The sequence below is a fragment of the Rana temporaria genome, chromosome 6 (assembly GCF_905171775.1).
Source record: "Rana temporaria chromosome 6, aRanTem1.1, whole genome shotgun sequence".
Lineage (NCBI taxonomy): Eukaryota > Metazoa > Chordata > Amphibia > Anura > Ranidae > Rana > Rana temporaria.
In genome coordinates this window covers 104,441,234-104,465,100 of record NC_053494.1, presented here as the reverse complement: position 1 = coordinate 104,465,100, position 23,867 = coordinate 104,441,234, and the positions used below count along the sequence as shown (strand labels likewise).

Here is a 23,867-nt window from a genome sequence, read left to right as displayed (position 1 = left end):
ATGGCCAAGGATTCGCTAGAGCATCGATCCCCAGAGATTGAACTGCTGGGTTCAGGGAAAATAACTTCTCCGTCTTGCAATTGCCCTAATTTGTGAAAAGATCTACTTCGGGAGATCCTCATCTGTCAGTAAGTTCCTTACCAATTGTCTCGACACACCTAGTAGCAGCTGAGATACTCTGCCAGACAGTTTTGCATCCCTTTCAGGTGTACTGCTGTGATTGAGGCCAGATTCTCTTCTGCCCATAAGATCCCCGGCGCTATAAATTGAAGGATCAGACTTCTCACATTTCCTTGCTTGCTAAGGTATGCAATAGTAGTAATGTTGTCGGATAGAATCTGCAGATTGTGACCCCTGACCTCAGTTTGAAATGCTGCAAGCACTTGTAGTATACACAGAGGAGGGGGAGGCGGGAGGCGGCTGCGGTCTGCTCGGCTGTGTGACTGTGAGACAGTCACAGCCGAGATTTGTCAGAGCCGCAGCTGGGTCCCGGGTGTGACGACGGACCCCCGCAAAGCCAGGCTTCAGCCTGTGTGTCACTGCCTCCCTGTCACCGCCATGCCGCCGGCTGGTCATCTGAGCAGCCGAGGTGCACAGCATTACGGTCTGAAGTGGGGGGGGGGTGTATTGTAGGAGGGTGGGTGTCTATTGTAGGGGGGAATCTGTATTGTAGGGGGTGGGTCTATATTGTAAGGGGGAGGGGGTCTGCACTGTAGGGGGAGGGGTCTGAGTAACATGTCAGCGGCTGAACGTCCCTACACCCATCTTGGTACACCATGCACTCCGCTGCAGTAAGCAGCAGCAGACATCTTGTTACACCCAGCCTGAGCTATATGGGCTGGATGTAACAATATGTCTGCTGCAGCTTGCTGCAGCGGAGTGCAGGGTGTACCAAGATGGGTGTTGCAGCATTTTTTTTTTTATAAATTCAGTGTCATTTTTCGCAGCATTTCAGTGCTAGCCACCTGTCAGTGCTATCAGTGCCCACACGTGCCACCTATCAGTGCCCACAAGTGCCACCTATCAGTGCCCACAAGTGCCACCTATCAGTGCCCACAAGTGCCACCTATCAGTGCACATAAGTGCCACCTGTCAGTGCCAGCCACCTGTCAGTGCCACCTATCAGTCCCCATCTGTCAAACTGCCACATGACATTGAAAAAAAAGTATCGGTATTCGGTATCGGCGAGTACTTGGGAAAAAGTATCGGCACTTGTACTCGGTCTTAAAAAAGTGGTATCGGGACAACCCTAAATGGAATCATGCAGCTTTACGGCACCAGTTCCGCCTAGGCCTGTCTGAAAGATTAAAAGATGAACTGGCCCGAGTTGGCATACCAGACTCTTTGGAGAGCCTAATTTGATTGGTTATCCAGATAGATCGGCGCCTTCGGGAACGCAGTGCAGAAAAAATAAATCAACAGACTCGTCCCACCTGGATGTTACCCCGTGTGGTCATGACCACACATCCTGCTGCCAACAGACCTGTCTCAGATAGATCTGTGCCAATCTCTCCTGAACCAGTGCAAGTCAGTTTAAAAAGACCCTCATTATCTGCTGAGGAACGTTCACGCCGGAAACGGCTTAATCTCTGCCTGTACTGTGGGGGGCCGGCCACTATGTACATTCATGTCCAGTAAAAACTCAAAGATGTTTGTCCATCTCCCCTACCAGCCAACCAGCACCCTCTGCCAATACTACTCACCTGGCCCTTTGCATCTCTTTCCAGTTCCCAGGAAGGACTGTGCCTGCTAATGCAATTATAGCTCTGGAGCATGTAGTTGCTTTATTGATTTGAACTTTGCCAACCAACAGTCCACTCCAGCACAGGGCACAATGACTCTCCATCTTTCTGGCAGATGGTTCCTTCTGAAACTCGATGCGATTGCATCTCCCCTGTTCCCAGTCATCCTCGGCCTACCATGGCTCCAGGACCACAATCCGCAAGTTAACTGGGTCACCGGGGAAATAAAGTTCCAGTCCTCTTACTGTCAAAAACATTGCTTGCCCTCACTTCCTAAGGTGTCGGGCCCGCTGCTATGCCTGGAATCTGATACAGAGTTACTCTCACAAGTACCCAAGCCATATCACAAGTTTTTAGATGTGTTCAGCAAACGGGGGGCTGAGACTCTTCCTCCTCACCGTTTACACGATTGCCCAATTGAGCTATTGCCTGGAGCCGAGATCCCCTTTGGGCGGATCTTCCCCCTGTCTGAACGGGAACTAGAGGTTTTAAAGGAATATGTAGACGAGAACCATAAGAGGGGATTCATCCGGCCATCCACCTCTCCAGCAGGGGCCGGAATCTTTTTTTGTGGAGAAAAAAGACCACTCCTTACGTCCTTGTGTGGATTACCGGGAACTAAAGTGACAGTTAAGAACCGGTATCCTTTACCCCTGGTGCCCGAGCTGTTCCAGAGACTGAGAACTACTGCTGTATTTACTAAACTTGATCTTCGAGGGGCTTATAATTTAGTTTGTATCCGTGCAAGGGACGAATGGAAAACGGCCTTCCGTACCAGGTTCGACCACTATGAGTATTTGGTGATGCCCTTCGGCCTGTGCAATGCCCCTGCCACCTTTCAGCACGTCGTAAACGATATCTTCAGAGACTGGCTAGATATCTTTGTAATCGTTTACCATGACGATATCCTGATTTTTTTCCACATCCTTGGATCAACACCGGAAACACGTTAAGATGGTACTCCGTCAGCATGGGTTATATGCCAAACCAGAAAAGTGTGAATTTGAGCGGCAGAGTATTCAGTCCTTGGGCTTGGTTATTTCCACGGAGGGGTTCAAGATGGACCCACAAAAGGTAACAGCTGTTCTGGATTGGCCTGCACCCTCAGACAAGAAAGGGGTGCAGCGTTTTGTTGGCTTTGCCAATTTTTACAGGAGATTTATAAAAGGATTCTCTGCAATCATTTCCCCTATTACTCAGCTCACAAAGCAGAACATCCGTTTCCACTGGAACTCTGAGGCCCAGGCTGCCTTTTCTACACTGAAGGAACTTTTTACCTCTGCTCCCATCCTGAGCCACCCAGATCCCGCACTACCTTACCTACTCGAGGTAGATGCTTCGGAAACAGCGGTAGGGGCAGTTATCTCCCAGCGTCAAGGCCTCAAAGATCTCATGCATCCCATAGCTTTTTTCTCCCGTAAACTCTCCCCAGCCGAAAGAAATTACGATGTGGGGGATCGTGAACTTTTGGCCATTAAGGCTGCACTAGAAGAGTGGCGGTATCTCTTAGAGGGCGCAGCACATCCCATACTTATTTATACGGATCACAAAAATCTGGAGTATTTGAGAACTGCCAAGCGCCTGAAGCCGCGTCAAGCACGGTGGGCGCTATTCTTTTCCAGATTTTCATTTCACATCACCTATCGGCCAGGATCAAGGAACACCAAGCCAGACGCTCTCATGCATGTTCGATGATCCAAAAGATGCCTCAGTTCCGGATACTATTCTATCCGAAGGCAACTTTTTGCTGGTGCAGACAGATCTGATGTCCAACGTAAAGCAAGTTTCAGCAGGAATGCCCAGTCCACCAGGAGTGTCTTTGATACCCAGGGATGGGTTACTTTGGAAAGACAGCAAAATCTTTGTACCGGCAAGTTTCTAGACCAAAGTTCTGAGCCTGTGTCACGATCATCCCTTGGCTGGCCATTTCGGGGTCCACAAGACCCTTAACCTGATTCAGCGCATGTTCTGGTGGCCCAGGCTTGAGAAGGATTGCAAAGAATATGTGCAGTCATGTGTTGTTTGTACCCAAAGCAAATCTGCTAGGACCAAGTCCTGGGGTCTTCTAAGACCGTTACCAGTCCCTGACCGTCCCTGGAGTATGATAGCCATGGACTTTATAGTCGAGTTACCCCCATTCGAAGGGCATACAGCCATCTTTGTAGTGGTTGACCGCCTCTCCAAGATGGCCCACTTCATACCCCTGAAAAAGACCCCTTCTGCCATGGAAACAGCCCAGGTGTTCATCCGGGAGATTGTAAGGCTACACGGAATTCCAACCAACATTGTGTCTGACAGAGGGGTCCAGTTCACCTCTAGCTTTCGAAAGGCACTATGCCAGGCCCTGAAAATTGAACTATGTCCTCTGCCTACCATCCTCAGACAAATGGACAAACCGAGAGGACGAACCAGACTCTTGAGAAATATATACGATGCTTTACCACATTTGTTCAGGACGATTGGGTAGCACTATAACCGTTGGCAGAATTCGCCTTCAATAATGCCAGTCACTGAGTTACGGGTCAGTCTCCATTTTTTGCAAATTATGGGTTCCATCCTGTCTTACCCAACATTATCCCTGAATCTCCGGTTCCAGCAGTACAGAACACTGTTAAATTCCAGGGTCGCAACAACAAATTGTTACAAGAGACTATGGTCAAGGCACAGGCAACTAATAAGAGAATATATGACCGAAAGAGAAGAGGCGAATTGTGTCTCTAACCAGGTGACCAAGTATGGTTGTCTACTACCAATCTTAGAATGGCTTGTCCCTCGAAGAAATTGGCACCAAAGTTTATTGGGCCTTTTTCAGTCAAGAAAAAACGAAATGAAGTGTCTTATGAACTTATCTTACCCGATTCACTCAAGATCCACCCGATGTTCCACGCGTCCCTGCTGAAACCCACAGTACCTGATCCCTTCCCAGAAAGAGGATCGGGGCCACCTGAACCCGTGATGGTTGATGGAGACAAGGAATATGAGGTGGAGGCTATCATAAGACTGCAGGAAAAGAAGTAGCCAACTACAATACTTGGTCAAGTGGAAGAGGTATGGACAAGAGAACTCCTGGGAACCCAAGCAGAATGTGCATGCCCAAGAGCTGATCCATGCCTTCTTCCGAAGCCACCCTCAAAAAAGAGCTCTTTTGGGCACCCGGAGGTTGCCCATAAGGGGGGGCAATGTCAGGGATCTGCCACCTAAGGGTTAACAGTGCAGACTGATTCCAATGATTGGCAACAGGCTGCCTTATTTAAACCCCTCAGCAGCACCGTGTCCTTGTTGTCTGATCTGCATCTTATCCGGAGACCCGATCCTGAACCTGCACCATTCTGACCTGACTTTCTGACTCCGCTGCCATCTCCAGTCCTGACCTGCTCTGTTTACCTGTCTGCCAGATCCTCTGTTGCCGAATCCAGCCTGAAATCTGACCATTCCTTGCCTGCTGCTTTTTGTCTGTACTGATCCTCCGTGTATGACCTGGCCTGTCTGACTCCTCTCTTGCTGTCGCCTGCACTTGCATGCGCATGTTGCTCTCAGGAGCACCTGCATCAGGTGACCTGCGTCCAGTGACCTGCGTCCGCAGACCTGCTGACCAGCACCCTGCTAACCAGTTAATCAGCATCCGCTGACCTGCGTCCGGTGACCTGCATCCGCTGATCTGCATCCAGCTGACCCGCACCTACAGCACTCCAGCCCTTCTCATTAGCCTTCATCTCCAATCTCAGAGACTCTGCAGGCACTCATACCCAACTGTGCTCCTACGGTCACTGTCTCAACCCCAGTGATCCCGGAACCAGGGCGGTATGAGAGGTCTCCCTCTGCACGTCAGGCTCATTCCCAAGGTACGTGTCACACTCTGTACGGCCAGAAGCTCCCTCTGATTCGAAAAAGCCTTTGCTTCCCTGGGGGACCATCGTCCCTGTGCTACTGTGTTTAGATGGTCTCCTGATCTCCAGGAACTTGCATCTGTTGTGATCTTTGGGGGAATGGACCATTGCAAACCCCTTGTCAGGTGAAATTGCAACTTCCACCACCTCAAGCTTCTTCCAGAATAGGAGGGTATCCAAACCCTCATCTCTAGGGAACTTGTGTATCCAATCCAGTTTCTTAGTAGAAACAGTTGCAGTGGTCATTGGTGCAACCTTGTCCATGGAATTGCGGGAAAGCAAGAGGTCATCAGATCCACTGCTCTTGAGATATCTCCGAGTGAGATTCAGTGATTGGTCTGCAAGGCTGAAATCATCTGAATCATCTTTGAGACTTTCCTGCGGAAGGAAAATCTTCCGATTTACTGAACAAATATTGTATCCCAGATAAGTCACCTTCAGGGACGGAATCAGGGAAGACGTCTCTCTGTTAAGCAGTATGGTCGGGTCTTGTAGTTTCTGGTATGACTCTGCCACCACTAGGAGTCCGTCCAGGTAAGGGATGATTGTAATCGCGTTTAGCCTTAACGAGCCATCGCTTCTCCCAAGACCTTTGTAAAGATGCGTGGGGCCGATTACAACCCGAAGGGTAGGGTTTGAAATTGAAAGTGACAGATCTCTGACCCCATCTTGACGGCAAGTCTCAATTTTTTTTGAAAGCTGGCTAAATAGGGATGTGAAAATCGGCATCCCTCAAATCAAACGTAGCCATGAAGCAAATTTTGGATTAAAAACACTGTTTCCATGTGAAAATTCTTGTACCTGATCGAGCTGTGTAGAGACAGGATAGGACGATACTCTCCCGAAGGCTTTATGGATGATAAAGATATGGGAATAAAAGTCTTTGCCCTGATTTGACCAAGGGATCGGAATCAGGACTTTCTGATCTAATAAGTCTCCAATCTGGAGGCCCAGAGCAGTCGCTTTTACTCAATCTTGGGGAGGGATGGTGACCAGCAATCTCTCTGGCAGCTGGGAAGATAATTCCGGCTTGTGCCCATTGGTCACTAGGTCCAGCTCTTGAGATTTCTCTGAGTGAGATCCACTGGGCCCGTTGTCTTTTTCTCTTGGACCCTGCTGCCTGTTTTGGCCACAATTTTTTTTCTGGCCATCAGCTCTTTTTCGGGAAAGGCCTTTTTCCTGTCAGCCGTGCGCTCTAGTGCCTCTTTCAGACCAGGGCCAAAAAGATGGTCGCCTGGGAAGACCACATAGGCACAACTTAGAAGCAGAGTCATCTGACCAAGTTTTAAGCCAGAGACTTCTTCTGGCCGAATTCACCAAGGCCGAGGTCCTAGCTGTCATTCTAACAGACTCTGCGGAAGAATCTGCCAGAAAACCAACTGCCCGAAAGAGGAGTGGGAAGGCCTTTTTCTTATGCAGTCCTTCATACATAAAGTCATGTTTAGACATTTGTACCTTCTCCTCTATCTCAAGAGTCGCATCGAAACCCTTCAACAAGTCATCAACATCCTCCAGTTACAGCTTGTACCTCGAGCCCCTGGATTCTCTATTCTTAGGCCCTCCGTCTGACCCAGATTCTTCATGAGAAGAACAGGGAGACCTAGTTTCTTCCTCAGAATCCTCGCACTCTGCACTCTGGCAGAGCGCCAGAAACGGCTGGAGTCCTATCTGGGGTTGGACCCGGTGAGCGGACATGTATCTTGCCAATCAGGGATTTAAAGGAGATAAATGTTGAAGTTAGCTGATCCCTAACTGAAGTCAGCACCTTCTGACAAGATACTGGTGGGTCATCTTTAACTAGGCTGTCTATGCAAGTGTAGAAGACTGTTTTACGACATGAGGAGCTCAATATGCCTCCACAAACTGCACACTTCCTCTTAGGTGGCTGTGCTTGGGCCTTGTCCTGAGTCTTGGCCTGAAAAAAAAAACAAATGACCCCAGGTTGTAAATTAAGCCACTCCAAAACTCCATACCATCCATGTGCAGGAGAGAGGCACCGCCCCCACCCATGTGCTCGTGGCTCTCACTGATTTTCCCTGCACAAATAGCCAGGCTGTGAGCGGGAAAGCATGCCGCTCTGGACCAGGCAGCCCGCACTGAACTGGGGCTACAGACATCTGCAGCAGTCCTGGCCTTCCCCAGGCACTGAGAACAGAAGATAGCAGCAACGCCCTACTCCCCCGGTGGAGGTGCCACTCTGGGACAGAGGAGAAGGTAGGAAATTCCTCCCTGATAGAAACAGGAACATCGCTCCTGAGACCTAGGGAAAACAGGTTCCTGGAAACATGTTACACCCCCCTGTCCAGAGGAAACACTAATACTGACATATAGCCTGGAGGACCGCCCTTTTATCCGGTGGGGGTTAATGTGTTTCCTGTCCTAGTAAGATGAGCCCTATGTCTTATGGGCTGTCTTGGAAGACTCCTTGAGAAAATGATGAGATATCCATTACCATTTACCACCAAAAGAAAGCCCAATCAGTCCTGAAAAAAAAACCCAGGTATAATTCACCTGGATACACTAAGTAATTGTGACGATATGTTCAGTTTTACTAACACATGTCAAAGTTGCAAAACTATGCTTAGGCATTTAGATTTGTTTTAACCTTAGGTGTGAAGGATTTAAAGCGGAGCTCTGGCGCAAAAAAATGACTGCTGACTTTTAATAAATGGACACTTGCCTGTCCTGGAGTCCAGCGACGTCAGCAGCAGAAGACGAGCAATTGCTCGTCTCTCGCTGCCCCACCGCCATCCTCGGTGAGGGAATCAGGAAGTGAAGCATTGCGGGTTCACTGCCCGATTCCCTACTGCGCATGTGCGAGTCGCCATGCACCGTCTTCACTGGTCCCCGCTGTGTTCTGGGAGCCGTGTGTTTCTCAGGACACAAGGGGGGGGGGGGGAGTGAGGCCTTACAGAGAGGCCTTGGCCAGGCAGTGCAGTGTCCACATATACAAATGTATGCAACTAAAACCTCTATTTTTAATGTCAATGTTTAGACAGTGCCATTATTTGCAGGCTAGCTGGTAAGTGTTCTGGTAAATCTGTTTGTTTGTGCTGTGCAATTCCCTTCCATGTGCACCTTACTTCAAAAGCTAGTTAAAAAATTGAGTGGTTTCCATTCTTGTATAGCTTGCTTGATGGATTTGGTGTGGGGATACACCGGACACCGTCAGCTGCAATTGTTCTCTTGTTGGGCTTGTAAAGCATCTCTGCACAGGAATGGGCTTCCTCCAGGCATACCTACCCTTAATTTACTCCTTGCTATGAATTCCCCAACTTAGAGACTCTGAAACTTAAGAGTTAGGAATACCCTTTATAAAAGGAGCCTTGGTGAATCAGAGTGGCTTTTACATGCATTTGCAAAAAGTATGCAACTAAAACCTCAGTTTTTAAAGTGGTTGTAAACCCACTATTTGGACTTTTACCTACAGGTAAGCCTACAACAAGGCTTACCTGTAGGTAAGGAGAATATCTCCTAAACCTGCACGGTTTAGGAGATATTACCCCCGCAATGCGGGCGGCGCATGCGCAGGGGGGACTCCACGGCTGAAGGACCGGCATCGCCGGACCCTGCCGATTTTAAATCTCCCGCGCGCACGCGCGGGAGTGACGTCATCGCCGCTCCAGCCAATCACAGCGCTGGAGCGGCGATACCCGGAAGACACGCCGGAGCAAGATGACATCCTGCTCGGCGTGGACCAGGTAAGTGGTACACACCTCGTTCCGAGGTAAGTATTTCATAATAGGCTAGTATGCGATGCATACTAGCCTATTATGCCTTTTGCATTGCAGGTTTGGGGGAAAAAAAAAAAAGTTTATGCGGTTTACAACCGCTTTAAAGGATAAGCTCACCTTTCGGAACACGCAATACCCATATTCAGGGTATAACATGTTGCAGATGCAGCAGCCCCCACATCCAACCCCCTTCCTGTCAGTGTGTAACTGCCTGTTTGTACCAGGTACATACAGGCAGCTTACACTGACAGTCTGCAAGAGCACTTCACTGCTTTTCAAGCTCCTAGTTAAAAAAAAAATGCAAACGCAAAAGACTCACCCAACATGTATTCCCTACCTGCATAGTCTACAGCTAGGGAATCCTCAAGGGACCCCCAGCCCGCTATCATCTTACCCTGCCTGGTTTTACTATGTTTTTTTTACACTCTCGCCATTTGTGTGCGTCTCACTTAAGTCCATGCTTTACTCTGAATATACATCTGTAAACTGTATCGTGGGCATCAAACCACATTTGAAATTGTTTAGTAAAAATAATTATTGGAAACAAAAAACAGTGTTAGAATGTATTACCCTTCTTCCGAATATGTCTTTTAGTAGGTGATACGGTTGGAGAGATTTTCCAACACTTCCTTTACTGACAGAAAGTGAGGGGGGATTGAAACCTAAACACATCTAAGCTAGAGCTGAAATGTAACCTTTTTATGAGTCTTAACATGTGTAAACTAATAATACTGATAGCAAGTGAAAGCAATTACCAAATATCCTATGGGAGATTTTTTACTTTTTGAAAAGTTCTCCAACTCATCCCAATCATTCTTCTCTGCCAGAGCAGTTAGTTTCAGCCACCAGTACCTGAGAAAACAGACATGTTATCTTCATCTGACCAGAAAAAAATCCCTAATGAATATATTAATATTAATAATAATATTTCATGCTTTAGTGAGGAGAGGAAATTGGTAAAGTTAAGTTCGGAATCTACAGGATTTTTTTTACATCAGCATAACAGATCATTTCCAAATAATAAAAACAAATTTTTACAAGAAACCTGTACTCTAAGAAATAAGTATTATGCCATTGCCATTTTCCTGAATATGATAGATACCTGGCTGTTATACAGAACTGTGCATATGGTTTCAGTTCTTTCAGTCACTGACTCACGTAGACACTGATGTCCAAACTTTGGATTAGTCATTGGCCAGTCACTTAGCAAGAACTGAAATGACAACTAGCATTTTCATGAGGAAGCCAGCAGTTTACATATTCCTCTCCACACAAGTTCTAATTAAATTACACAATAAAAGAATACATTACTATAAATATACAATTTAATAATATACAATTTGTTTCTTCAAGCAAGACTACATGGGCTGCTGAGCTGGGCTCGTAATCCAGCTATCCAGATTGGCACTGGGATCTGCTTGTGGCACTGTCCAGACTTGTGACTGTACTGTGTTAGCTAGCCACATCCACTAAAGCCTCTGGTGTGACCCAGTCTCTGAAGATTCAATTAGGAGTAGGCCAAGCATCAAGGGCTACCATGTTTACTGGAACCACTAAATGGTAAATTTCCATCTGAATGGTTAACACACTGGAGAATAAATGCAGTGAAACTAGCTGGAGGGTTGCGCACATGTACTCTGCAATTTGTTCCTGCCATTTCAGTGTGAGGTAGCTGTTTCCTGCCTTAGCTCTTATTTGCAAAATATGTGGTTCTACCACAATTGGTTCTTTGTGCCACCTGCAACCTTTCCTGCTCCCAGCAACTGGTTTGTGAGAATCCACAGTTTTAACCTGGTGTTATCAAATAGTTACACAGTACAACATGTTGCATCCCAACTGTAAGGGAAGAAGTCCCACTGAATTGGGTCTCTACAACTCACAATTCATTAACAGTTCCAGGGCAGCCTGCAGTCCCTTTTCTCAAGAAACTAACACTGGCAGCCTGGATAGCCATTCCTTGCCAGAGTTAAAACACTGTTCTGATCTTCTTTAGCTTAGTCAGGTGTGGCCTGCTATATCTAGAGAAGCGCGCTTTTGTATTTCTAAATTTATTTATAGGCCAAATTGCAACAATGTTTGTAGACTCAGAACGTAGAGGCCGTAAGCATAGGTCTATGCCTTCTCCTCGAGTATCTGTGTCAGACGTGCCTGCAGCTGTGGTAGCATCTGAGCCTTCTGTTGCTGCAGCTCTGTCTAATGAAGATCCTTGATAGGTGAATTTACTCCTGAGTAGCTGCAGCCAGCTGCCTTAGTGACTTATCTCCCAGGCTTAGAGATACCATATTGGTTTTGATTAATGCAGAGCACTTCACCATAGGTTTGGAACAATAGTCATAGCTACTACTAGCGTTGTCAGTAGTCTGGGGATGACTCAAAAACCCAAAGACTATCAAACACTTTTCTGGAGTACTCCTTGCTTCAATCTGTTTTGCATGGTGACTGGAAAAACTACTGATAAACTATTCACGCACTTTACAGACCAGTACCATTTGAGAAGGCTTGAGAAGGTGTTAATAAACGTAGCATTGTTTTAGGTAGCAAGCTCTGCTATATAACCTGACATAGCTGCAATGTCTGTATGTCAAACCTTAGGAGAGAGTGGACTAAACAGATGTCTAAGGATCCTGCTAAAATCTTTATTGATCCTGTACTTGTAGTGCATTTAGAGCATATGCCTACAGCCCTACACTACTGTGTGTAAATTACAGATTAGTCAACATTGTACATCTTGTTTCCTGAATGTGTCCCCTGTGGGTGAATTTGCAAATAACTCTTTGGCTGAAATGCTGGTCAATTATATATATATATATATATATATATATATATATATATATATATATATATATATATATATATATTATATATATATATAAAATAAAAATAAAACACTTGTTATGCATGCTGTTTGGTGGTTAAGGTCTTTTTGTTGAGTCTTTGGTTACTCTCACACAGGATATCACCTAGGGTAAAGGGTCTTATTTGCCTCAGCAAAAGAAGTCTAAGCCTCTGAGGCCAAGAAGGGTTCCATTTGTCATTTCTCAATCTTCAAGACCAGACCCAGGCCAGGGGCCCAGTTCCATCGCAAACCCTAGGCCCCTAAATATCCCATATCAATACAAATAGGACACAGGAACCACATCCTAATTAATGTCATAAGAAATACTGAAACAAAAAGGGGGAAATAAATTGACTTTTGGGGTGCCCAAGGAATACACAAGTAAAATAAGGGGAAATTTACACCACACAAAATGTATTCATACCAAAAAGATTAAAAATTACTTTTAACAGAACATATAACAAGAATAAAAGCTAACTGCATAGACTTGTGTTGTATATATACATATATAACAAGTGAACTTCCTACTACAGTAAAAATTGTCCCCAATAGTAGGGAGAATGTTTTTCTATTTGTAAATTGATGAGCACCTATAGTGCCTTGCAAAAGTATTCGCCCCCTTAGCATTTTACCTATTTTGTTACATTGAAGCCTTTAGTTCAATATTTTTTTAATCCTAATTACGGTATATGTGATGGATCAGAACACAATAGTCTGAATTGGTGAAGTAAAATTAGAAAAATATATACATAAAACTATTTTTCAGAAATAAAAAAAATGATAATGGGCATGTGCGTAGGTATTCGCCTCCTTTGTTATGAAGCCCATAAAAAGCTCTGGTGCAACCAATGACCTTCAGAAATCACAATTAGTGAAACGAAGTCCACCTGTGTGCAATCTAAGTGTCACATGATCTGTCATTACATATACACACCTTTTTGAAAGGCCCCAGAGGCTGCAACACCTAAGCAAGAGGCACCACTAACCAAACATAACACTGCCATAAAGACCAAGGAACTCTCCAAACAAGTAAGGGACAATGCTGTTGAGAAGTACAAGTCAGGCTTCCAGTTCCATCCAAATAGGGCAGGGGCGAGAAGAATGCGATCTAGTCAATTGCGCCAATATTGCAGCATAGTAATATTTAAGGAAATCGGGAGTTCCTAGACCCCCGCTAGCCTTAGGAGTAAGTAGTGTGTGTTTGTTAACTCTAGGTCGTTTGTTCCCCCAGATATAGGAAATAATTCTAGACTGAAAAGCTTTTAAGTCTGAGCGAACTAATGCCACTGGTAGTGCGCGGAAATAGTATAGTATTTTTGGGAGAATATTAATTTTTACAGAATATAACCTGCCTAACCATGACAGTGGATGGAATAACCATTTGTCTAGATCAGCTTTTAGTTTTTTAAAAGAGCAGGGTAGTTCTGGGAATATAGGGCCAAATCCTCAAAGGAGATACGCAGGCGGAACTGCTGTTCAGCCTGCGTATCCCTGTGCCTATCTTTGGATCTGATCCTCAAAAGGATTTTTCCAAAGATAGGCAGCAGATCTGACATCTGTAAGACACTTACACTGTCAGATCTTAAGATGCAGTACCGCATCCGCCGCTGGGGGCATTTCGAGTCGAAATGCCGCTTTGCGTATGCAAATGAGTACTTAGGCAGATCCACAAAGCTTTTTAGCTTTGTGTTTTCTGCGTAAGTTACGTTTTGCATGTGTAAAATTAGGGATGCTTTTACAAGGTGTAAACTAGTAACACCTTGTAAAAACATACCTTTTTTTCGATCGCCGCTATTTTTTTTAAATTTCAAATTTTATTTTTTGCCGCGTAACTTTTTTTTTTCCCGACGCAACTTTATTGTCCCGTCCCAATCCACAAAGCCCGACGTAACGTAATTTCGCGCGCTGCCCGTTGGGAAAAATGACGTCATGCGCAGAACGTCCGGCGCGGGAGCGCGCCTCATTTAAATTGTCATCGCCCCCTGGATGAGAAGACCGCCTTGCGACGGAGGCACTTAAGTTACACAGCCGAAAATATCTAGGTAAGTGCTTTGTGGATCGGGCACTTAGGTAGAAATTTTCCGCCAGTGTAACTTAACTGCTGAAAGTTAAGTTAGGCAGGTTTTTTGTGGATGTTGATCCCCAAATATGGGAGGGAATCAGTGTTCCAATTAAAAGAGTATGATTGTTTTAGTGAGGAGATCGTGGTATCGTCCAATGAAATACTCAAGGCTTGTGACTTTTCCTGATTAACAGTAAGACCCGAAACTGTGGAAAATAACGTAAGGATAGTATTTAAATTAGGGAGGGTAGTAATGGGGGAAGAGATCAGCATGATCGGGTAAATGGAATAGCCATTTATTTAATTAAACATTTATTCACGATTGTCAAAGCATGCGTTTCTGATGTGTTGTGTATGTATGTATATATATATATATATATATATATATATATATATATATATGACTATGTGTGTGTACTGTGTGTGTGTGTATATATATATATATATATATATATATATATATATATATATATATATACACACATACATATACACACACAGGTGGTTCTCAAAAAATTAGCATATTGTGATAAAGTTCATTATTTTCTGTAATGTACTGATAAACATTAGACTTTCATATATTTTAGATTCATTAAACACAACTGAAGTAGTTCAAGCCTTTTTATTGTTTTAATATTGATGATTTTGGCATACAGCTCATGAAAACCCAAAATTCCTATCTCAAAAAATTAGCATATTTCATCCGACCAATGAAAGAAAAGTGTTTTTAATTTAAAAAAAGTCAACCTTCAAATAATTATGTTGAGTTATGCACTCAATACTTGGTCGGGAATCCTTTTGCAGAAATGACTGCTTCAATGCGGCGTGGCATGGAGGCAATCAGCCTGTGGCACTGCTGAGGTGTTATGGAGGCCCAGGATGCTTCAGTAGCGGCCTTAAGCTTTTCAGGTCAGGAGAGTTGGCAGGCCAATTGAGCACAGTAATACCATGGTCAGTAAACCATTTACCAGTGGTTTTGGCACTGTGAGCAGGTGCCAGGTCGTGCTGAAAAATGAAATCTTCATCTCCATAAAGCTTTTCAGCAGATGGAAGCATGAAGTGCTCCAAAATCTCCTGATAGCTAGCTGCATTCACCCTGCCCTTGATAAAACACAGTGGACCAACACCAGCAGCTGACATGGCACCCCAGATCATCACTGACTGTGGGTACTTGACACTGGACTTCAGGCATTTTGGCATTTCCCTCTCCCCAGTCTTCCTCCAGACTCTGGCACCTTGATTACCGAATGACATGCAAAATTTGCTTTCATCCGAAAAAAGTACTTTGGACCACTGAGCAACAGTCGAGTGTTGCTTCTCTGTAGCCCAGGTCAGGCGCTTCTGCCGCTGTTTCTGGTTCAAAAGTGGCTTGACCTGGGGAATGCGGCAGCTGTAGCCCATTTCCTGCACACGCCTGTACACGGTGGCTTTGGATGTTTCTACTCCAGACTCAGTCCACTGCTTCCGCAGGTCCCCCAAGGTCTGGAATCGGTCCTTCTCCACAATCTTCCTCAGGTCACCTCTTCTCGTTGTGCAGCGTTTTCTGCCACACTTTTTCCTTCCCACAGACTTCCCACTGAGGTGCCTTGATACAGCACTCTGGGAACAGCCTATTCGTTCAGAAATTTCTTTCTGTGTCTTACCCTCTTGCTTGAGGGTGTCAATGATGGCCTTCTGGACAGCAGTCAGGTCGGCAGTCTTACCCATGATTGCGGTTTGGAGTAATGAACCAGGCTGGGAGTTTTTAAAAGCCTCAGGAATCTTTTGCAGGTGTTTAGAGTTAATTAGTTGATTCAGATGATTAGGTTAAGAGCTTGTTTAGAGAACCTTTTCATGATATGCTAATTTTTTGAGATAGGAATTTTGGGTTTTCATGAGCTGTATGCCAAAATCATCAATATTAAAACAATAAAAAGGCTTGAACTACTTCAGTTGTGTGTAATGAATCTAAAATATATGAAAGTCTAATGTTTATCAGTACATTACAGAAAATAATGAACTTTATCACAATATGCAAATTTTTTGAGAACCACCTGTATATATATATTTATTAGTTGTGTTTGTTAGCTACTTAACCCCCGGACCATATTGCTGCCCAAAGACCAGAGTACTTTTTGCGATTCGGGACTGCGTCGCTTTAACAGACAATTGCGCGGTCGTGCGACGTGGCTCCCAAACAAAATTGGCGTCCTTTTTTTCCCACAAATAGAGCTTTCTTTTGGTGGTATTTGATCACCTCTGCGGTTTTTAGTTTTTGCGCTATAAACAAAAATAGAGAGACAATTTTTTTCCTCAGTTTAGGCCGATACGTTTTCTTTTACATATTTTTCGTTAAAAAAAAATCGCAATAAGCGTTTATTGATTGGTTTGCGCAAAAGTTATAGCGTTTACAAAATAGGGGGTATTTTTATGTCATTTTTATTATATTTTTTTTACTAGTAATGGCGGCGATCAGCGATTTTTTTTTCGGTATTGCGACATTATGGCGGACACTTCGGACACTTTTGACACATTTTTGGGACCATTGGCATTTTTATAGCGATCAGTGCTATAAAAATGCATTGGATTACTATAAAAATGCCACTGGAAGTGAAGGGGTTAACACTAGGGGGTGGGGAAGGGGTTAAGTATGTCCCTGGGTGTGTTCTTACTGTGGGGGGGGTGGCCTCACTAGGGGGAAACACTGATCCTCGGTTCATACATTGTATGAACCGAAGATCAGCATTTCCCCTGCTGACAGGACCGGGAGCTGTGTGTTTACACACACAGCTCCCGGTCCCCGCTCTGTAACGAGCGATCGCGTGTGCCCGGCGGCGATCATGCCCGCCAGGCACACGCACGGGAGTCGGGGGCGAGCGCGCGCGCCCCTAGTGGCGGCTGGGAGAGAGGACGTTATACTACGTGCTCTCGCCCAGCCGAGCCAACTTGCCGACGTAGAACGGCGGTGGGCGGTCGGCTAGTGGTTAGGTAAATCTATTGTGTAGCAATGTATTTCTTACTGTGTTTGATAGCCTATATTTTGACATATCAGGAATGGGATGTGACCAGTTCAACATCCTATTCCTGAACAAATGCCATTCACACCTTTAGCTGTGAAAAGGCCTATCTCTGGGTTTTTCCCAGGGAACTCTGGAAGTGACATGTAGATGCTAAATGACCATTTGTCTTCTGAATGTAGCCACATTCAGAATGCCTCCCCCTTTTCAAAATGTATAAATTGGTTAGATTCTCTCAGCCTGGGTAGAACACATATTTTGAATGTATGTACACATAATGTTCTCCAAGCATTGCAGCCATCTGCTTGCTTGTATATTAAATACATCTTTTTGAAATGAATTCGGATTCAGCAGTCAACATGTTATTGGAAACCCCTAGTTTGTGGGGTTCCCTGTCAAGCATTAGGATGTCATCTGCAAAAAGGACACATTTATGTTCACTGGTGCCACACTTAATACCTAGGATGTCTAAAGACGAACGAATTTTGATCACCAATGGTTCTAGGGCCAAAACAAAGAGAAGTGGCGACAAAGGACAACCCTGTCGTGTACCTCTATGGATGAAAATGGGATCGGAGGAGTAACCTTTTATCATCAAGGATGCTGAAGGGGATTCATATAGCATTCGAAGTATAGTCAAAAATTGTGATTTAAAACCCAGCCTATGTAAAATATAGAAGAGATAATCCCAAGATAGGGAATCAAATGCCTTGTGCATATCTAAGGACAAAAGCATACCCCTCTGTGGTCCCCTCGCATACCAATCAGAATGGATTGCTGATATGACATCAATAACTCTAATTTGATCAGTAGTCTGATGTCCTGGAACAAATCCCGCCTGGTCTGGGTGTATATATTGAGCCAAAAAAGAATTAAGTCTTGAAGCCAAAATTGTTGTCATAATTTTTAAGTCTGTGTTGATTAAAGAAATAGGACGGTAGTTAGCACAGAGCCCTAGGTCTTTACCTGCTTTAGGGATAACATGTATATAAGCTTTGTTTTCTTGAGCAGGAAGGGGATCACCTTGTCTAATAGCATCAAAAAATTTAAAATATAGCGCGGCACATGCGAACTAAATCGCCTCTGGGCGCTTGTTGTTCCTGTCTCTTTTGATATCAAAAGAGATGCGTCTTGGAGGGAGGAGTCTTGGAATGGTCCGGTCAGTATGGAGGAGTAGCTAGAAGGGAACCCTCGCTCTCCAACCCCGATCTGATCGTGGAGATGAGTAGGAGCCGGACCTCTCCCTCTCGGGTCGCCCTCCCTCCCTCCCCCGGCTTGGAGATGTAGTCTCCGAGTCGAATTTCCGCCCCCCCCTTCTCGGTCAGGCTGAGCGGAGATCCTCAAACACCCGCAATACGAGCAGGTGCCTCGCGGCTTCCTTTCCTGAACGGCGGCGGCGACAGGTGGTATCGCGAGAGCGAGACTCGGAGACGCCTCGACGCGCAGAGCGGGGAGAGATCGCAGTGAGGTGAGCGAGGACCGGAGCCCCCTCGTGTCAGCAGAAAGTTTTTTTTTTTTTTTTTTTTTTTTTTTTTTTTTTGCTGTTTGTTTTTGTTTGCGCTCCTCTCATGTCCCCCTCGCTATGCAGACTTTGTGGGCACCCGTGCTGGAGGTCGTGTGTTGGGCAGCAGTAAGCCGGGTATTATAGCACCGATATCTGCACTTATAGAAAAGGAGACATAGCATCAAGCAGCACAACGCACAAAGCCGCTCTGCAGCTCATGTAATCCACCTTACCAAGCAAGAAAATACTGTGTCCATACCTGGCCCCACCGATTACAGCAACAGGAGGGCAGGACAAGGGTAAGACCAGAATTATACTGCAGCAGTCCCTGTTTGGCACTCCTTTTATTGGAAAACGATCAGTACCAGCAGAATCGTGAGTATACTACACTCATCAGAGTGGTGAGTATAATGTATTGTGCTTTACCATGAACTAAGAACTCAGAACCAAAATATATATATTTACATATATTTACATATACCAACGGGACATTCACACTGGAGGAGGCAACAGGACTGATACAAGGCAGGCAACAAGGGACACAAGGGATATATGCCTATTAATGCTATTGATGCTATTTCTTGTGCCTGAAATCATATTGCTTTTTGGGTGGCTTCTCCCCTGTTACCTTTCCCCTCCCTATGTGACAAATCAACTAAGAGTCAGCGAGACCCTATTATGTGGAACACTCCTGGAACCCCTCGAGAGGACAGCAAATATAATATAACGCACAATGTATCTGATTTTTTACAGTAAACACATGAATTGGCCGTGTACGGGACTAAAAATGGTAATCTTTCTGGGAAAATATAGCATATAGTGCAAACTCATCATATAGCATACAGTACAAACTCATTATATTACAGAGCTCTGAGACCGTGTAATAGAAGGTCACGGGGCGAGACCGACACCTGGAACCGATATACAAGAAGGGCCATTAAATGCGCTGTTTGCTACAATTTTCCTTTATGCATTGGTAAGAAGAGAAATGCCATAACAAACGTGATCGGTGTAGGAGAAACATCAAAAGAGATTGTAAGTTGTACAAAACTGTTTAAAACAAAAATTAAAGAGACACTGGACATAAATACCAAAGAAAGTTACAGACAGAGAGGTAGCGTACAGATAGCAGTGGACACTTATGTATAAGGGTTACAAGTAACCGACCAGCTGAACTGTATACTACACACCGGAAGTCTATGCGTGGAGAGATCACGATACACTGAGAACATGTTCTGAAACTGGATAGCTGGACGGGAAAAATTCATAGCTTATAGTTACACTCCCCTGTAAGTACTTTACCCGTGTTTCGGAAATTAACAGTTTTAAGACAAGGAAAACCCTCGGTTACGCATTGGCAAAAAAGAAGTTTAATACAGCCATATAAGTGAGCTGTTTATGAGCTGCTCATTAGAGCAAAAAAAAAAAAAACGGCGTAATCATTTTGGGGGGCGACGCCCAGAATTTCCCTTTTAGGTCCTGTAGTCATATATAAAAGAGAGAAAAACAAAAAAAGGGAACACATAGGCCACCACGGCCCCCACAGGTCAAAAAGTGATTTTCTATAAAGGTCTAATAAATGGTAGTAGCCTCAACTTGGGGACTATAAGAAACACAGGTAAAATAAGCAGGCATACTGTAAGTCCAAGTGGGGTGAAGGATGACCACAAGGGGAAAGGTAACGAAAGGAGGGGCAATTCCAAAGGCCCCCCGGTTAAGCCAAAGCCCAGGCCCGATGTGCAAATTTGTGACACACGCGACAAACGGAGATCCCCAGCATTTAGAAAAATCATTAATTGGTAGAGGAGGACAAGCAGAAAAGGATAAGAAAAAGGATAAGAAAAAAGGAGCTACCAATATATTGGCTGACTTAGAAACACTCTCAGAGTCACTTTCAGAGATCACAACAGACCAAGACACAGAAACAGACCCCGTACAGGGAAATAAGGAAGAAACGCAGGACATGACACTTTTGCCAACAAAAAAGGAAATGGAAGGAATGTTCGCTGCCCTAGAACGCTCACTCAAATCGCAAATGGAAAAAATGGAGAGAAATATGGGGCATATACTGGAAAGAGTGGAAGAGGTGGAGAAAAAAGTTGACCACAATGTAATCTCAGTCAAAAAATTAGAAGATGAAATAAAATCATTAAAACTGAATCAACGAGAACAGGCTTACAAACTAGAAGATCAGGAAAACAGAGATAGAAGAAAGAACATTAGGATACGCGGAGTTCCAGATACAACACAGGCTGAGGACCTTCCAGAGATAATAAGGAAAATATGTAACCCATTATTAGAGAGAGAAACAACCTCCCCCCTAAGAATAGAACGAGCGCATAGGATAAGACGTTCGAGAGAGAGGTCACAGGAATACCCAAGGGACATTATAGTTCGATTCGAAAGTTGGGAAGAGAAAAACCAACTATGGAGAAAACTGAGAGGGAAATCGCCGTTAGAATACGATCAACATAATATTCAAATTTTTCAAGACCTGTCGCAAGAGACGTTAAAACGAAGAAGAAGCTTAAAACCATTGCTACGTGTTCTACAGGAGCATGATATCCAGTATAACTGGGGATTTCCAGCGTGCCTAATAGGCAGGAAAAATGGTGCTTCGGCAAGACTGAGGTTTACAGAGGAAACACCAGAATTTTGCCATAGTTTGGGCATTCCAATGCCCAAAAATCAATAGTCTCTACTGATCGGGGAGGGGGGGAACGGTGGGGGGGGGGGCTGTGGGCGGGAGCGAGAGGGGGCGGGTCAATTTAGTAAGCTATCGGAGAGGGACCGGGGAGAGGGGAGACCCAGAGAGTGCTTCTTCACCAGTTCCCCAGTAGTGGGGGATAGGAGACCGGGCTAAAATAGAACTCCACCTCAGCCTGAAGAGCAAAAGAGCGCCAGGAGCGCCAAATAGAAAAAGCTCTAAATGACCAGAAGGTCAGGGATAGAAGGGGGGGAAGGTGGGGAGGGGGAGGAGAGGAGAAAGCCCCAAATGAAGAACAAGAGGGCAAGGTACGAGGGGAGGGGAGGGGGGGGGGAGGGAGAAGGGAGGGGGAGGAGGAGTTTGGACGGGATGGGGGGGGGGAGGATTAGGAAGGGGGGGGAAAGGGACCCGGATCTGTGTGACATGCAGCAGGAAAGAACATACATACCCGAGAAAGAGGGAAAAAAAAAAAAAAAAAAATATATGACAAACATAAATTTCTTAACATACAATGTAAGAGGTCTCAGCTGCCCTGAAAAGAGGCACATGGTACTAAGAGAAGTTGAAAGGTATTCCGCTGAAATAGTTTTCCTGCAAGAGACACACATAATGTTGGATTCTAATGTTAGATTGTACTCTCGGGCAGTTCCCATTTGGTATTATGGGGACTCCCCAAAGAAGAGAGCTAAAGGGGTTGCCATAGGAATAGGTAAGAATATCTCTTTCACAGTAGAAGATAGAAAGGTAGACCCAGATGGTCGTTATCTGTTCCTAAAAGGGGTACTCCAAGGAAAAAAATACACTTTAGCAAATATATACTGCCCAAACAGCCAACCACATAAATATCTGAGGGGGATTTTGAATGCTTTAATGGATTTTAAATCAGGACATGTAATACTAGCAGGAGACTTCAACCTCTCAATGGACTATCAATTGGATAGTACGTCCGGGGCCCAGAGGCGAAATATTAAACAGCTTAGAATATTAAGAAAAAAAATGAACAACTACTGCTTAATAGATCCTTGGAGGATTACAAATCCAAATAAAAAAGACTACACTTACTATTCTTCCGTGCATGGAACATACTCAAGACTGGACTATATGATGGTAGACCACGAGTTACTGGAGGATGTGGTTGGGACTTCAATAGGGGTAACTACAATTTCAGATCATGCTCCCGTAACGGTGAAAGTTAGATTTAAAGAAATAGAGCAAAGAAAAGGATCATGGAACTTAAATGAAGAACTTATAGAGGACATAGAGGTAAACAACACAGTGAGAACGGATTTGGATCAATATTTCACCCTTAATAATACACCTGAAGTAAAGGTAGCTACGGTATGGGAGGCCCACAAGGCTTACATCAGAGGGAAACTAATCTCAATTGGAGCAGGGAAAAAAAAGATAAGAAAATTAAATATGAAAAAATTAACAACTGAGCTATCTGAACTGGAACAAATGCATAAAGAGCGAGGAGAAAATGAAACATATCAAGAAATTGTGATAAAGAGGACCCAGCTCAGAGAACTGATGAAGGTCGAAACGAGAGACATATTTAAAAACGTTAGAAAGGAGAGGTATAAATGGGGGAACAAACCAGGGAAACATTTAGCTAGAATATCTAGGGAAAAAAAAAACTACATAGAAAAAATAAAAAACCAAGATGGCCTTATGAAATATAAGACGTCTGAAATCGCGGAATCTTTTCGGACCTTTTATAGCTCACTATATTCAATAAGAACCAAGGAAACACAAGAGCAAGAAAACATGAGAAAAAGGAAAATCAGGGAATACTTAGAAGAAGTGAAATTACCTAAAATTCCCCAAAACGACATTGAATCCTTAGAGGCCCCAATAACTCAAGATGAGGTATACAGAGCCATCCGGGAAACACCGTGCGGTAAGAGCCCAGGCCCTGACGGCCTGCCGATTAAATATTACAAAACATTTAAAGAACTCTTGGTCCCAGAGATGTGTAACTATTTTAACAAAATAGGAGAGGAAGAGGAAATAAGAAAAGAATCTCTATTGGCAAACATTTCTATTATCCCTAAAACGGGAAAAGATGGAACGTTGTGCTCCAGCTATCGACCAATAGCATTGTTAAACGCAGACCTGAAAGTATACGCGAAAATATTAGCAACTAGGATAAAAAGTTTAATGCCGCAATTAATAAATCCAGACCAGGCGGGCTTTGTAGCAGGCAGAGAAGGAAGAGATAACAGTATAAGGACTCTCTTACTGTTACAACAGGATCCAAAAAAGAAACCCCCAGCCGTACTCATGTCCTTAGACGCCGAAAAAGCATTTGACAGGGTCGACTGGGGGTTTATGATGGAAACTTTACAAAATATAGGCTTGGGACCAAGGTTCATGAAATGGGTAAAGAACTTGTACAG

General features: G+C 44.5%; 1 protein-coding gene across 3 annotated transcripts in view; it reads right to left on the bottom strand.

Annotated features, from left to right (window-relative positions):
* VPS16 (VPS16 core subunit of CORVET and HOPS complexes) overlaps positions 1 to 23,867 on the bottom strand; it is a 216,037-nt gene that overhangs the window by 23,023 nt on the left and 169,147 nt on the right. For all 3 annotated transcript variants that reach the window (XM_040357101.1, XM_040357099.1, XM_040357100.1), the window contains one exon: positions 10,119 to 10,215. In XM_040357101.1, coding sequence (XP_040213035.1) covers positions 10,119 to 10,215 — 97 coding nt within the window. The remainder of the gene's footprint in view (positions 1 to 10,118; positions 10,216 to 23,867) is intronic.